The sequence below is a fragment of the Amblyomma mixtum genome, chromosome 4 (assembly GCF_055824585.1).
Source record: "Amblyomma mixtum isolate Tamu chromosome 4, ASM5582458v1, whole genome shotgun sequence".
In the NCBI taxonomy this organism is placed as follows: Eukaryota; Metazoa; Arthropoda; class Arachnida; order Ixodida; family Ixodidae; genus Amblyomma; species Amblyomma mixtum.
This window is the reverse complement of record NC_143015.1, coordinates 127,393,159-127,406,157: the sequence shown is the minus strand read 5'-3', so window position 1 is coordinate 127,406,157 and position 12,999 is coordinate 127,393,159. Positions and strand designations below refer to the sequence as shown.

The following is a 12,999-nucleotide window of genomic DNA, read 5'->3' as shown; positions in this document are numbered from 1 at the left end:
AGGTGCTAGTTGCACTTCCGGATTCTACTCGCCTCTGCCCTTCGCAACATAGTCCGGAGCTTGAACAGCGGGGTCTTTTCGCTTTAGGCGCTTGGTCTCCTTGCTGGCAGCTTGTACGCTGAGGGTTTGTCGATTCAGTACCTTGGCTTCCGCTTCCACGGCTCGAACGTTAAGGTGTTATCGTTCCTGGCGCAGTTTCAGCGACTTGTTTAGCGAATTGTTGACGCCTCGTTTTCGCTGCTATGGATGAAACAGCGCGTGATTCCGTCGACAGTAGTTTGCATCTGTCTGCGCTCCTTCTACGGCGGGATTTTCTCGAAATCGATGCTGCGTCTCGGATTTAGCGGCTCGTTCTGTGGATTTTACCTCAGTTTTCGCAGAACTGTGTACATCTATATACACCATAGCATACAGAAAACAAGGTGCCCCCTCTGGCTGGTTGCCTATATGGAGCGCTTGACGTTTTCTTCATAACTAGATCCCTTTTAACGGACAACGTTGCGCTTTGCAGCTGTCACTCCGCATTCTCAGTCTTCCTCCATCTTTTCTTCTTTGTCCTCCTTTTTCCACTACTTCGTAACAGCGCAGTCGTCCAACTCATGCTATGCTTCACCTGTCCTCATTTTTGATCTTTCGTCTGTTCTCTTTCTGTCCTCTTCTGTTTCTCGCACAGTTTCGGGCCTGCGTCAAAGTAGAGCAAAAAGGGGGTCTCTTGCCGTCGCAAGAGACTATTACCAGCTGCCGCTGTGAGTGACCTTTAACGTGAATTTATACCCTTTCTAAAGACGCCCCTTTATTTCATTCCATTTGATTCATTTCCTCATTTGATGCCCGAAGTCATTGAGTTGAGGGAGTCAGGTTGACATGTTCTGAGTTCTTTGAAAATATGCAATAACGGATAGTGTGAAGCTAAACGCAAAGCAAACCAGGAGCAAACGAGAAATAAACACGGTAAAACGCACAAGTAAGGGAAAACGTAATATTTAAAAGCTTTCCTCACGATAGCGATTAGCGATTAATAGCGATTAATTAGCCCTGTGTCGACAAAAAAAAGTTAGGAGCGAATAATGAGCCTATAAATAAATAAATAACGAGAGACACCAAGTTCGTGCACATTATTACATGGCATGATAGGGACACTAACTATCTAGTTTTTCGAGGAATACTTTTCGTTTCTGCATGTTGGTATGCTTAAACACAGTGAATTGCAATAGACTTTTGCGTGAAGAACAACGAGCATGTAATTGCTAAAATGCAGGTGAGAATGCGTATTAAAGAGTAATTGTAACATAAACGGGGAGATATTCTTACAGGTGTTGTAAGTGGCTAATGTCTACACAATTTCTCCAGACTAGAGGTCTTGCTCTTTCAACCGCAGCGAGTACTCCACCTGTTCACTCACCTACAGCTTGCTTTATATTTCAAGGATTGGCGATCCAGTGGGGTGCCATCGGTGATGTGGGCATTCTGCAAGAAACAACGGGTCGCGATGTGGAGATTGCTGGCTGCACGTCGCAAAGAATCAGCTCGTGCTTGAACGTGCTCGACCAATTCATGAGCCAGAGCTGCCCAGTCGTGTCAAGCTATGTGACAGCGGACCGCTCCAGTTCATGTGGAGAGCAAGGAGCCAAAGGAAAAGGTCTTGCGCAGACCATCGCACAGATATTTGGTAAGTGGCCGCGACTGATAAAACGGGGCGTCACCTCGTTCTTACTCCGTTTACGAGTTCCGTGCAATGTTGCCTGCTGCATAGCGGAGGTGTCCAGATGTCAGGAAATCCCACATTTCCGCATGTATTACAAACATCAGTCTTTAGAACATAACATTCCATTATAGCTTAATATGTGCAAAAACAGGGGCTGCATAAGTTCAAGACGATTGCACGAGTACTTTGTAAAATAATGAACCATGTTCACTGTATACAGAGGTTTGCCAAATGGTTCTTGATAATAAAAAAAAAATGAACAAGCGAAGAAAAACTTCAGGGTGGCCATACAAGACACGCCTTTTTGCGAAATGTTGGTAAGCACCCTGAGCTTTTCCCTCCCTTTTCACTTTGTTATTGTGAACCATGCTGTAATTTATTCTATCTGAATTATGATTTTGCTTTTCCTATTTTCCGGCGTAAGCGTTTAAAATGCGATGTTTTTATTACCTTGTCTGAAGATTTGTACGCGTTTATGTCTCATTTTGAAGAAGGTGATATATGGGTCATATTTTTTTGTCAAACAAAAGGTGTCTTTGATTCTATTTTATAAATTAGTTCGTTGAGTTGTAATTTTCAATGCTGCAATGATATGTCTAAATTTTTATTTTTTCTACGTTGCAACACTTTCGTGTAACGGTCTCCAGGGCGCCGTCAAGCTGCTTACTCAGTTATTAACCCAAGGGATGACCTAGTTTCTTTTGGAAAAATAAAGTATGAATGAAAACAAAACAGGGCTTGGAGTTGAGGAACCTAAATTGGTTGGCGCATACGGAATCAGTGGGAAGTGTCTCAACGTTACGATGCATAGCACTTGGTTAGGCATTTTTTAAAAAGTAAATCATAGAACTAGAAAGAATGACTGAAAAATGTTTTTTTTTAATAAATCATCCCTGTTACGGTTCACGAATAATCTGTTTCTTACTAAAGAATCCTGCTTTTCTCCAGACTGTAGACATTAATTTTTTGTAACAATTTCTAGAGTTTTCAAAATGTTGTGCTGCGTTAAACTGCAGTATAGCGCTGATTGTTATGTTCCCATGCAGGCGTGAAAGAAGCGTCATCCCTAAACCCCAACATGAGCCTTAAGGAACTCGGCATGGACTCCTTGATGGGAGTCGAGGTGCAACAGGCCTTTGAACGGGACCATGACCTCAGCCTGTCCATTTCGGAGATCCAGGAGCTAACTCTGACGAAGCTGCTAGAGATGAGTGGAACCAACGCCAAGATTGCAGAACAAACTGACGCAACAGCTGTATAACAGCAAATTACGCCATACCGTCAGTGGTACGTTAGAGATGCACAAATGTCCTATTTCGCCGGCTGCGAGGTAGGATTCCAGCCTAACATAACCAAGTCCTCTTCAGATATGTCGAAACGAAAAGTTTCCCCTGGTATCAGTTGTGACCAGTATAAAAGTGATTCATCGTGAACAGAATTTCTGGTCGGGGTACTTTAGCACTTATAGGTTTTACTTGCTGCTAGATAAGAATGGGTAATAGGGTCTGTAATATGGCTTTCAATGATCACTGCACACCTAATATTTTGCATTGAATGCATTGAGATTGCGCTGTGTCTTTTTTTTTGGAACCGGCTGTGTAATGCAGGTTTTCGGTTTGTTCGTCCAGGAAATACGGAACAGCTTCCAAGTGATGTGACCACGCATGCAGAGGCAGAATTTCTGCTACGAGTCCCAATTTAGCAAGACAATTTCAGTTAGCATTGCTAGCGGCCAGCCAAATTCAAGTAAATACCTTGCCCTGAAATATCCAAACTATTGTTGTTTTTATAACGCAGGGGCACATCATGTTTTTAATAGCAAAAGAGACTGTAGAGGCTTGATATCAGCAAAAGGTTTATTAATTTGTAATGAACACTTCTTGGGATTTACAAGTAGGCCTACTTACAATTCTTACTGACACTGCAAACGCAGAAAAAGATGGGGAACAGGTGTCTAAGTATTCCGCCTACATTTTTCCAGGTTGTCGACGGAGATGTTGACCCACGATGTGAACGGCATTCACGACAACTTCATGTATTTACCACAAGCGGAACAGTGGAGAGCCTTCAGAAATGCAGCGGGTGCTTCGCTAAAGCAAGACCACCAAGTGGCAGAGCAGGACGAGGACTACATAGGAAACAGATAAATCGGTGCTACCTTTACGTGTACACATGAGATAAACGACATTCACTGAAACTACCCTCACACTTTCCGACTGACGGGACAAGGTTTCACTCAGACTGCAGCGTACACTTTACGCGATCCATTTGGCACAAATAAATTCATCTTGAAAGAGCGTCTACCTTCATTCTCGGCCCGTTAGCATAAACTTGGCTGTCTATGTGACAGGTCCTTGTAACATTGGTGTTTGCAGAGCAACGGCAACTACCCACAACACAAATTTTTTTTTGTTAACAAAACTTGTTCGTACAGGGTTCCTGCTAGAAAGTAGAAACCGAGAAGCTCACGTTCACGCAGTGAGAGGCACACTGGCAGCACTAGACGCAGATAAAAGAACAGCTTGAAACTTCTCTGAAATCTACACATGCCACTTTGTTGTGAGTGCCGCACCGCGGCTGGTCGGCCCCAAAGCTGCAGCGCCCCTGGCGTCGTTGCGGTCGGCGCATGCACTACAGTGGTGTCCCGTTGTGGAAACTTCTGCGGTGATTATTTTCATGTTAGGGATTCTTAATTTAGCCTTCAGCCTGGCCTTTGAATTAGTGAGAAGGGGTCTTTATTACTTCAAATGTCTCGCAAGGTACCCCCCTTCTCACAAGTTTTTACCACAGTGGTTTCGCTTGTGGGTCACACGGTGTGGCTTGCAATGTCGCCCTAGTGATCAAGCTTCAACGCTGAAAAATAAATGCTTCTGAAACGAACTGCGTGGTTTTGCCCATCGTCGCCCCACTGCTATTTCGTCTGTATGTCTGTATTTTGTTGTGCTGGTGTTTTAATATGTTTTCGCGAGCAACGTTCGTGAAAATAAAACGATTGCTACTGATCTACGTGCTTCAGGGAAGCCCACCACAAAGGTTTGAAATATTCATTTTGAAGGGCAGTGAGAGCTTTTGGTTCCTAGCAATACCAGTGTCAAATTGTGCCATCTAGAGCAGCAAGTGTCACGTGACTTTCCTGTCATGCCCGCACGTCCAGCTCGCAGCTATCGCTGCATCAGCCCAGGTGGCCGAGGCATGACAGAGAAGGTTATGAGGCGAAAATTGACGAAAGTGATGAAATTTCATGATGGCACGCGATTTAAAAGTTTCGCGTGAAATCGCCAAAACTGTCGCGAGAAATCGCCAAAGCAACGATACCAAAGAGACAAGAAGCGACACAGCCTGCTACAGCTCTCTAACTGCAGCCATGCACCTAGGCTCAATATTTAAAAAGTAACTATCACATATGAGTTAACCTGTTTACGAGTTACCATAACTCGCCGGCTTTCTGGGGTCCATCAAGACAGGTACTGCTATGCACCAAAAGCCATGTTATAACTTCAAAAACCCTAATAAAAAAAATAGCGGTCTTCTCTGAAGCATCAGCCTGCTGGTTTACCTCCCGCATTACTGCCTTAAAAACAAGCGTTTTTTCAGACAGAATTCTATAATTTTGCTTGACCTGGAAACGTTTATCAAACCACGTTCATAATGAAAAACAATTGGAAAAAACTACATGGCAGCGACTGTCATACAAAATATTAAACGCTCATTCAAACAACCAGCATCCCCATTGCTCTTGCTACACAATGACTTGTTTCATTGGGGCTAGCGATACTTTTTATTACCCCATTCTAATATACTCCACGATGTAAGCAGCGTGTTAACAATCCAAAAGCAGAATGTTTCCACCTTCGTCATACTCAAACGTCCACTGCTATCTCTGACGCAGATATTTTTTGCACTGTCCCCGCGAATGTCTCATTGCTTTCAAAGCACCGTATAGCCACGCCGAACAGCTGTGGACTCGGCAATTGTGACTGCCCTAACAGATGCGTTTAGATATATGCTCTTCCACCCAGAACAGCTGCAGTATCTATATCCCAGGCCATCCTGTTCGTATTCACATTCTATTGTTCACATTCTATTGTCCCCATGCAGATAATACATAATAAATCCCTCTTGGAAAAAATTGAAACGATGACATTATTAATGGCTTACCCCTGATGAATCAATTGCAGTGAAAAAACTGCGAGAAGAATTCATGCACCACTGGAGAGTGAATGCGATAACAGGAACCACTACTGAACCACAACTTCCAAAATTGTTTTGCTGCTTGTATTCCAGCTCGTCCATGACGGTTTGGGAGAAAGGCGTTAGAAAAATGGCTAAACAGCCGTACTGAGCGAGGAAGCAATTTTTCCTCCTTGCAATTTGCACCTGCAATTCACGAAGTAAGAAAATTAGTTTTCATTTCTCTTAATGTTGCTCAATCATGCAGAAGTATCGAAAGCCCGGGAAGGGAAAATATTTACAATGGAACATTTTTAGGTAAAACTTCACGGCATTTTCTACATGGTCCGCTATGCCCTCTTTCGTCTAGCCGCCGCACGGCATCACATCGCTGCATGATAGCATCGTGACAGATGCCTTGATTCTACGGGCTCAGGTGGCCCATCCTCACCAAATATTGCACACGCTCCAGTTTGTCACTTTTATTTACATTGCAAAACGGTGCAAACATAAAACACACCGTCTCTCAGGCCAACAGGCTCCTTCATGTGCCACATGCATAACGGTGCGTACTGGCGTAGCTGGAAGGCCTGCATGCTGAAAGCCAACGGAGTGGACAGCACAACAAAGAAACGAGCCGAGAGGTGACGCTAAGCCACAGCTCGCAGAGGCTTTCGGGCCACCAGTGTATAGAGGGTGCACCTCCATAGAAGAGTTCGTCACTGCCCGCCTCAAGTCCACATACGCGAAAGTTTGTTTGGTGAGTAGCGTAATCTAGGCAGTTTCCGATTAAAACCTGCCGCGAAGCCTATTCCGTTAACCCCGGAGGAAATTAAACCTACAGGTACTGCAGGAAACGACAGCTGCGAAGCTAAAAGGCAGAATTCTGAGGGATATGAGTGAGTCGACGTCCTCATAAATTTTGCCAGCGTCAGACGGCGCTTCGAGATAAATGCTGAGAGAGATCGAGTATTGTGATACTGCATACGAACACGTAAGCTCTTTACGCTTGTTTGAAAGTACGGCAACAACGAAGTCGTACAGCAAACGGTTCCACGGGCATTTGGCTGTCCTAGAAACAGTTTGGACTAACAATACCGACGGCAACTGCAGCTACAAAGCTACAAGAAGGTAAAACGTCTTATACCTCACAGGTACTTCTTGTCATGCAAGTATGGTGTTTAGATTGCAAAGAAAGATGATTGTAGTTATATACGAACAACTTTTTAATCCAACCAAAAACCGAAGCTTCATTTGGTAGGGTGCCATACGGCTCCGGGAGGGTGACCTGAAGGTTTGTTTATCACTGTGTCTAATGACACAGATCACCGACATGGCCAACCGGCTACGTCAGCCTTCCGTCCCTGCTCAGTTCAAAAGAGCACATGGCCCAAACTACACTATATTAGTACGCATGGAAATTAGTAGCCTGGCAAAAATCCCCGCAGTTCTTTCTGAACAACGAATTTGGCCAAAGCCTGTTCAAGATAGCGCATGCTGATTCCTTTTGCAGTTCCAGATGCCAGTGGCAGAAGACGACATTGTAATAACCGGTTTCGCCGCTCGATTTCCCCAAGCCGACAGCTTGACTGAGTTCAAGGAAAAACTCTACGCGGGTGTCGACTTTGTCACGGATGATGAGACTCGCTGGCCTAGAGGTATGTATGTGCTTCACTTGCACTGACTACCCTTTGTCATTCAATCTGCCCTAGATGAATGCATGCACACAATCTACTCCACCTTGGGGGATTCCCCTAAATATTTGACCAACACTGCTCCCACTTCGAGTTATTGATCAATTCTCTCTCGCCCTATCATAGCTTGCCGTCCCGGTTAGCTCAATTGGTAGAGTGACTGCTCCGGTGAAGCGGTGGTCCCGGGTTCGAACCCCGGACCAGGACGAATTTTTCTTTAACTACGTAGTTTCTGAGAAAGCTCTATAGCTTTCCTTTGTAGCCGTATGGCTGCGCTTGGGTGGACGTCAATGAGTAATTACTCCCTTATTATGAATGCATGCAGAAAGCAAAGGATGCATGTTCACGTTTCGTATGCACAAGCGTGAGATTTCCTAGCCGAGTGCAGCTCTGAGGTGTTTACTTAACAGAGTTGCCCTTGAAGAATAAGACACTATCCTTACCACTCGCTTAACTGTAGCGGTGAAGGAAAAGTTATCATTTAATGAAAAAATGGGACTCAACGGTTTGTCTTAGCGTATGCGATCGAATCAAGCTTAAAGCTGCAAGGCTTATACGAGGTCTGTTAGAAAAGTATCCGAGTTTATTTTTTTTTGCGAACACCTGATGGATATGAAACAAGCGCGCTTACACCAGCCGACCTTGAACCTTCGTGCGCATGTACGAATATTTTCCGGCCTGCCGATATCGTCAGTCACTGGGACGCAGCGTTTGAGTGAGGCAGTGCGGAGTGCTCTCGTCGGTTTTTTATTACGAGGGAAATGGCAGAGCCACAGCAGCTGCACTACTGCATCAAATTTTGCCACAAACTGGATGACAGCCAAGTGGAAACTGTTCGGAATATTCAGTGTGGCTTTCGGTCAAGATGCTATGAGCAGCACACAGATTAAGCATTGGTACAACTGGTTTAATCATGGACGCACATCGGCGGAGATCGAGCCACGCTCCGGTCGGCCATCAACATGCCGAAATGACCAGGCCATTGCCGAAGTGAACGCTGTGGGGATGCGGGACCGTCGTGTGACTATCCGAGAAATTGTGGGAGAGGTGGACATCAGCAATTTTTGTGCACATTCCATTATCCCCGAAGATTTGGCCATGGAGAGAGTTGCGGCGAAATTCGTGCCGAAGCTGCTCACGGCGGAGCAAAAGCAGCTGCGTGTTGAAGTTTCGCAGGACGTGCTTGACTCCACAAACAGTGACCCCGACTTGATAAACACCATAATCACTGGTGACGTGTCTTGGCTGTACGGGTACGGGCCGGAAATCAAATCCCAGTCGTCACAGTGGAAGCATTTCATGTCACCCAGACGAAAGAAGGCCCGCCAAGTGCGCAGCAATGTCAAAGTGATGCTGACAGCTTTCTTTGACTCCCTCTGTGCGGCACACCACGAGTAAGCACCCTACAGGGTCAAACAATAACCAAAGAGTACTATAGGGACGTCCTCCGTCGCCTACGTGGTGCTATGCGGCGCAAGAGACCGGAGTTGAGGTCAACAGGAAATTGGCGCATCCATCACGACAATGCTCCTGCACATTCCTCGCACTTTATTCCGACTTTTTTCGCAAAAAACCTGACTCCTGTAGTTCAGCAGACTCCTTACTCTCCTGATATAGACCCCTGCGACATCTGGCTGTTTCCCAAAGTCACGAGGACATTGAAAGGAGCGCGAATTCAGACAACAGAGGACATTATGGCTGCAACGACAGCTCAGCTGAACTCCATTCCGAAAAGGGCCTTCTCGGAATACTTTCAACAATGGCAGCACCGCTCGGACAAGTGTGTGGAGTCCCAAGGAGACTACTTTGAAGGTGATACGGTTTCCAATGCTCCATTTATGCCAGTTTTTTTTCTTCGCCCAAAGGTCGGATACTTTTCTAACAGACCTCGTATATGCACCCTAGGGCACTGCGAAGATCGCGGATTACTGGCCTTGTACAGTATAGCCGGTTGCGAGCACGAGAGTCATCAAGCTAACAGTTTCCTCTATTTCTTTTTAGTGCCGTATGAAATCTCAGCGACCTTGAGTCTGAAGCCAATTAGATGCAAAGTATTTTCTCTCTGAAACGTACGCGGTTCGACCAAAATGGAAGGGTTCTTAGCGTTTCATTCCTAAATTCGGGCTGAGGAAGAAGACGATTTGACACCTCAAACCACTTCGCAATATCCGTTCCTGTCCCCAAAAATGCAAGTAGTTTCTAAAAATGACCTTTGTATTTTAGCCCGCGCTGCTTACGGTCAATTTGGTTGGCGCACTGATATTAGGTTCCGCTATTTTGATGGCCGCTTGCAGTCAGAATTTCCACGATCATCTCTAATCAATACTGCCAGATATTCACCATGGCGCTAGTGACCGATGGAAATTAAATCTGCGGGAAGCTTCTTTCATATTTGTGGCCTTTACGCTTGTCCCCCCACGACGACCAAGTGCTACACCAATGAAACATTTCTTGTTACCAGAAGAAGAGGCTAATCACAAAACGAATTTATCAGAGGAATGATTCTTCTCTCTCTCACTAGTTTAATACACTGAAACAGTAAAATGCGGATTATGTTTACTGCCGCAATTGGCTTGCGAAGTATAAAAGCATCGTGTGGGCTCTCTGTGTAGTTCCGATATGCTTATTTTCAAAGCCGTATCATAGTTCGGCAGTGATGAAAATCTCAGAGTATGCATTGCAAGAAAAGTAGGGGGTAAGGTAGCCATTAAGGCACTGGCAAGCCCTCTAAGCACCGAAACATCTGATGAAACATATTCATCTCACATCGCCCCCTTATATGCTTTTCAAAAAAGAGCTCTTCGAATTGTCTCGCAAAACATTCAGCATACTCATCCGGATGAATTATTTGCCGTTCTTGGTATCCTAAATGTATATGACCTAGTAACTTATAATACCGCCTCCTTAATTTATCAGATAATTCACAACACACTCAATTTAACTACAGTATGTCTTCGTCACTCACTACGCACGAACACGTCTACTACAAGACATCGGCTCTTGCTTCCTACAATACATACAAACTATGGTCGACAAACGTTGCAATTTACGGGTCCTTATCTGTGGAATAGTCTTGAATATAACGTTCAAATTTCACCTACACTTCATGCCTTTCAGAAACAATTAAATCATTTTCTACTAAATTCAACCTAGTCTACATTCTTTAGTGCTGTGGTTTGTGTTTTTCTTTTCTAATTATAACATGTTTATTTGATATTGTCACTAGTATCCAGTGCCTACTGCTGTAACATGCTTATTGTCATATAGTTGCGTTATTTGTTGCTGTCGTCTACGTCATATGTAATAGCTTATAGTGGTAGGGACCCTTAAACAAATTTTGTTGGGTCCCTGAAATTGTCTGTTTGTATTTCATGTTTTATGCTAAATAAATACTTTCTTCTTTCTTCTTTCTTCTTTCTAAACAATGGAAACAACGAACGCCACAGATAAAAACAGCTCAGGTTTCAAAGCGTATCGTTGAGCGAAAATTAACCGTTATAATAAAATTCTGATATTGACAGCCTAGTGTTCCCTCTACGGAGCGAAGGTCGCCTGAAAGCGACCACGAGTAAACAATGCATAGGCACTATTATATGTAAGTGTTAAAAGGGAAATATCATTAGCAATGTCGGTAAGACGGTTGATTTAGGAATTTAGGAATTAATTTAGGTATCGGGAAGAAACTGACGGAGGCCACAGTGCAGAGGAGAGAGGTCACGCTGTTAAAGAAAGCGTAAGTAAAGAATTTTCTACAAGAAATGTAGAGATGAAAGCAGATTGTGAGCATCATGTAACTGCACATTTTTGAATGACGATGGGCAGATTTCACTGCAAAAGCCTGCCGCCTCCTATAAGAAATCACTCATGATCTAACGCATACCAGAATCTTACTCAAACCGTAACATTATTCTTAATCTACAAAAAAACTGCACATCAAGAACTTTAAAAGTTACAAACCGGTGAGCTTCCTGTCCGTTAACTTTACGGCATTTCTTAAGCTAATCGCTAATACAATACGGGCTTCCTTAGACTCCAAGCCACCAAAGGTCCACGTTGGCTTTCGTAAATGCTTCGCGAAAATACCACAATATTCCGACTACCTGTTAGTTGAACGAGAAAATCCCAGAACATAATCTACCCCTATTCCGGATTTAGAATCGTTCGTTAAGGAAGCCTTGCGGTGTGGGGTACGGATTGCAAACAGAAGAAAACTAATTCTTCCGTTGAGCACTCACTGCGCATTCTCTATGCAGTGAACTTTGCCATCCTATTTCCTACACTTGACACATTCCATCTTTCTCTCCCCGAATACGTTTCCCACTAAGAGTAGCTAGAGCGGAATTAAACGTCGACTAAATTCTCTGTTTCTCAAATAAACGACTTCTTTCTTTGTCCTCTCTGATGGCCTCCTTCTCAGCGCTGGCATACTGCTCTAAAGGAAGGCTTTATAATGTTCTGAAATCGTTGTGGAAAGAAAACCAACGCAATCAAAGAGACACGAAACATGAAGACAGGACCACGCTGCGCTATCAACTGCTTTTACTTCAGTAACGGTCACATTTGCAACCTCCAGTGTCGAAAACACGCATGCGCACGCATGACAATTTCCAAGAAAAGGTAGATTTCAGGATCACAAACATCCATAGAGGGCGCATTTAGTGTACAACACGTTTACTCTAGGGAGTTTAAAATTTAATTTTCTTATTCAGTAGGCCCACCACCGTGTCACTTACCACACAATTCTACTTTTTTAACGATATAGTATGCCTCTAGAATTTCGCGATGGCTCTAACTTTTACCGCGTCCAAGAAGTGCAAGTACCCTCCACTGTTTAAGAAAACTGCAATTCTTACACGTGGTAAAACTCACAGCCAGCGCGACATTCTAGAGGCATACCATATCGTTAACAAAGCAGACTCATGTGTAACTGACATGACGGTGAACCTATTCGATATGAAAATTAAATTTTATACTCCTTAGAGTAAAGGTGTTGCGCATTAAATGCGCTTCCTGATGGGTGTCTGTGATCCTGCAATTTATCTTTTCTTGGAAATTGTCATGTTTGCGCATGTGTGGTTTCGACTCTGAAGAGAATAAATCTATCCGTTACTGAAATAAGAGCAGTCGATAGTCCATCGTTGTCCTGCGTTTCTGTCCTCTGCCGCCGTCCTTTGCGTTGGTTTCCTTTCTACTGTAAGATGGGTACTGGGATGGTTAGAGGTACTGGGCGTCGGCGGTAGACACAGAGACACAGGCCTCGTAGACACAGAGGTCGAGCACCACGAGCACACACCCAAAGCGATGGCAATGCCGCTCAACACAACGGTCAGAAGTTCGTCGTCGTCTTCGCTTGAACAGGAACTTCGTCGTTACAACTGCCCCCCGAGGAGGAGAGGAGCCATCCTGGCGACTTACGGCGTAGGTGGCATG

General features: G+C 44.4%; 2 protein-coding genes across 2 annotated transcripts in view; both read left to right on the top strand.

The window, feature by feature from the left end:
- Positions 1-3,966, top strand: part of LOC149348179 (fatty acid synthase-like) — a 54,716-nt gene extending 50,750 nt beyond the window's left edge. The window contains exons 23-25 of the mRNA XM_089585761.1: positions 1,427-1,669; positions 2,752-2,992; positions 3,687-3,966. Of these exons, the coding sequence (XP_089441887.1) occupies positions 1,427-1,669; positions 2,752-2,966 (458 nt within the window). The 3' untranslated portion in view covers positions 2,967-2,992; positions 3,687-3,966. The remainder of the gene's footprint in view (positions 1-1,426; positions 1,670-2,751; positions 2,993-3,686) is intronic.
- Positions 3,967-7,394: 3,428 nt separating this feature from the next.
- LOC149348178 (fatty acid synthase-like) overlaps positions 7,395-12,999 on the top strand; it is a 73,116-nt gene continuing 67,511 nt past the window's right edge. The window contains exon 1 of the mRNA XM_089585760.1: positions 7,395-7,533. Within this exon, the coding sequence (XP_089441886.1) occupies positions 7,395-7,533 (139 nt within the window). The remainder of the gene's footprint in view (positions 7,534-12,999) is intronic.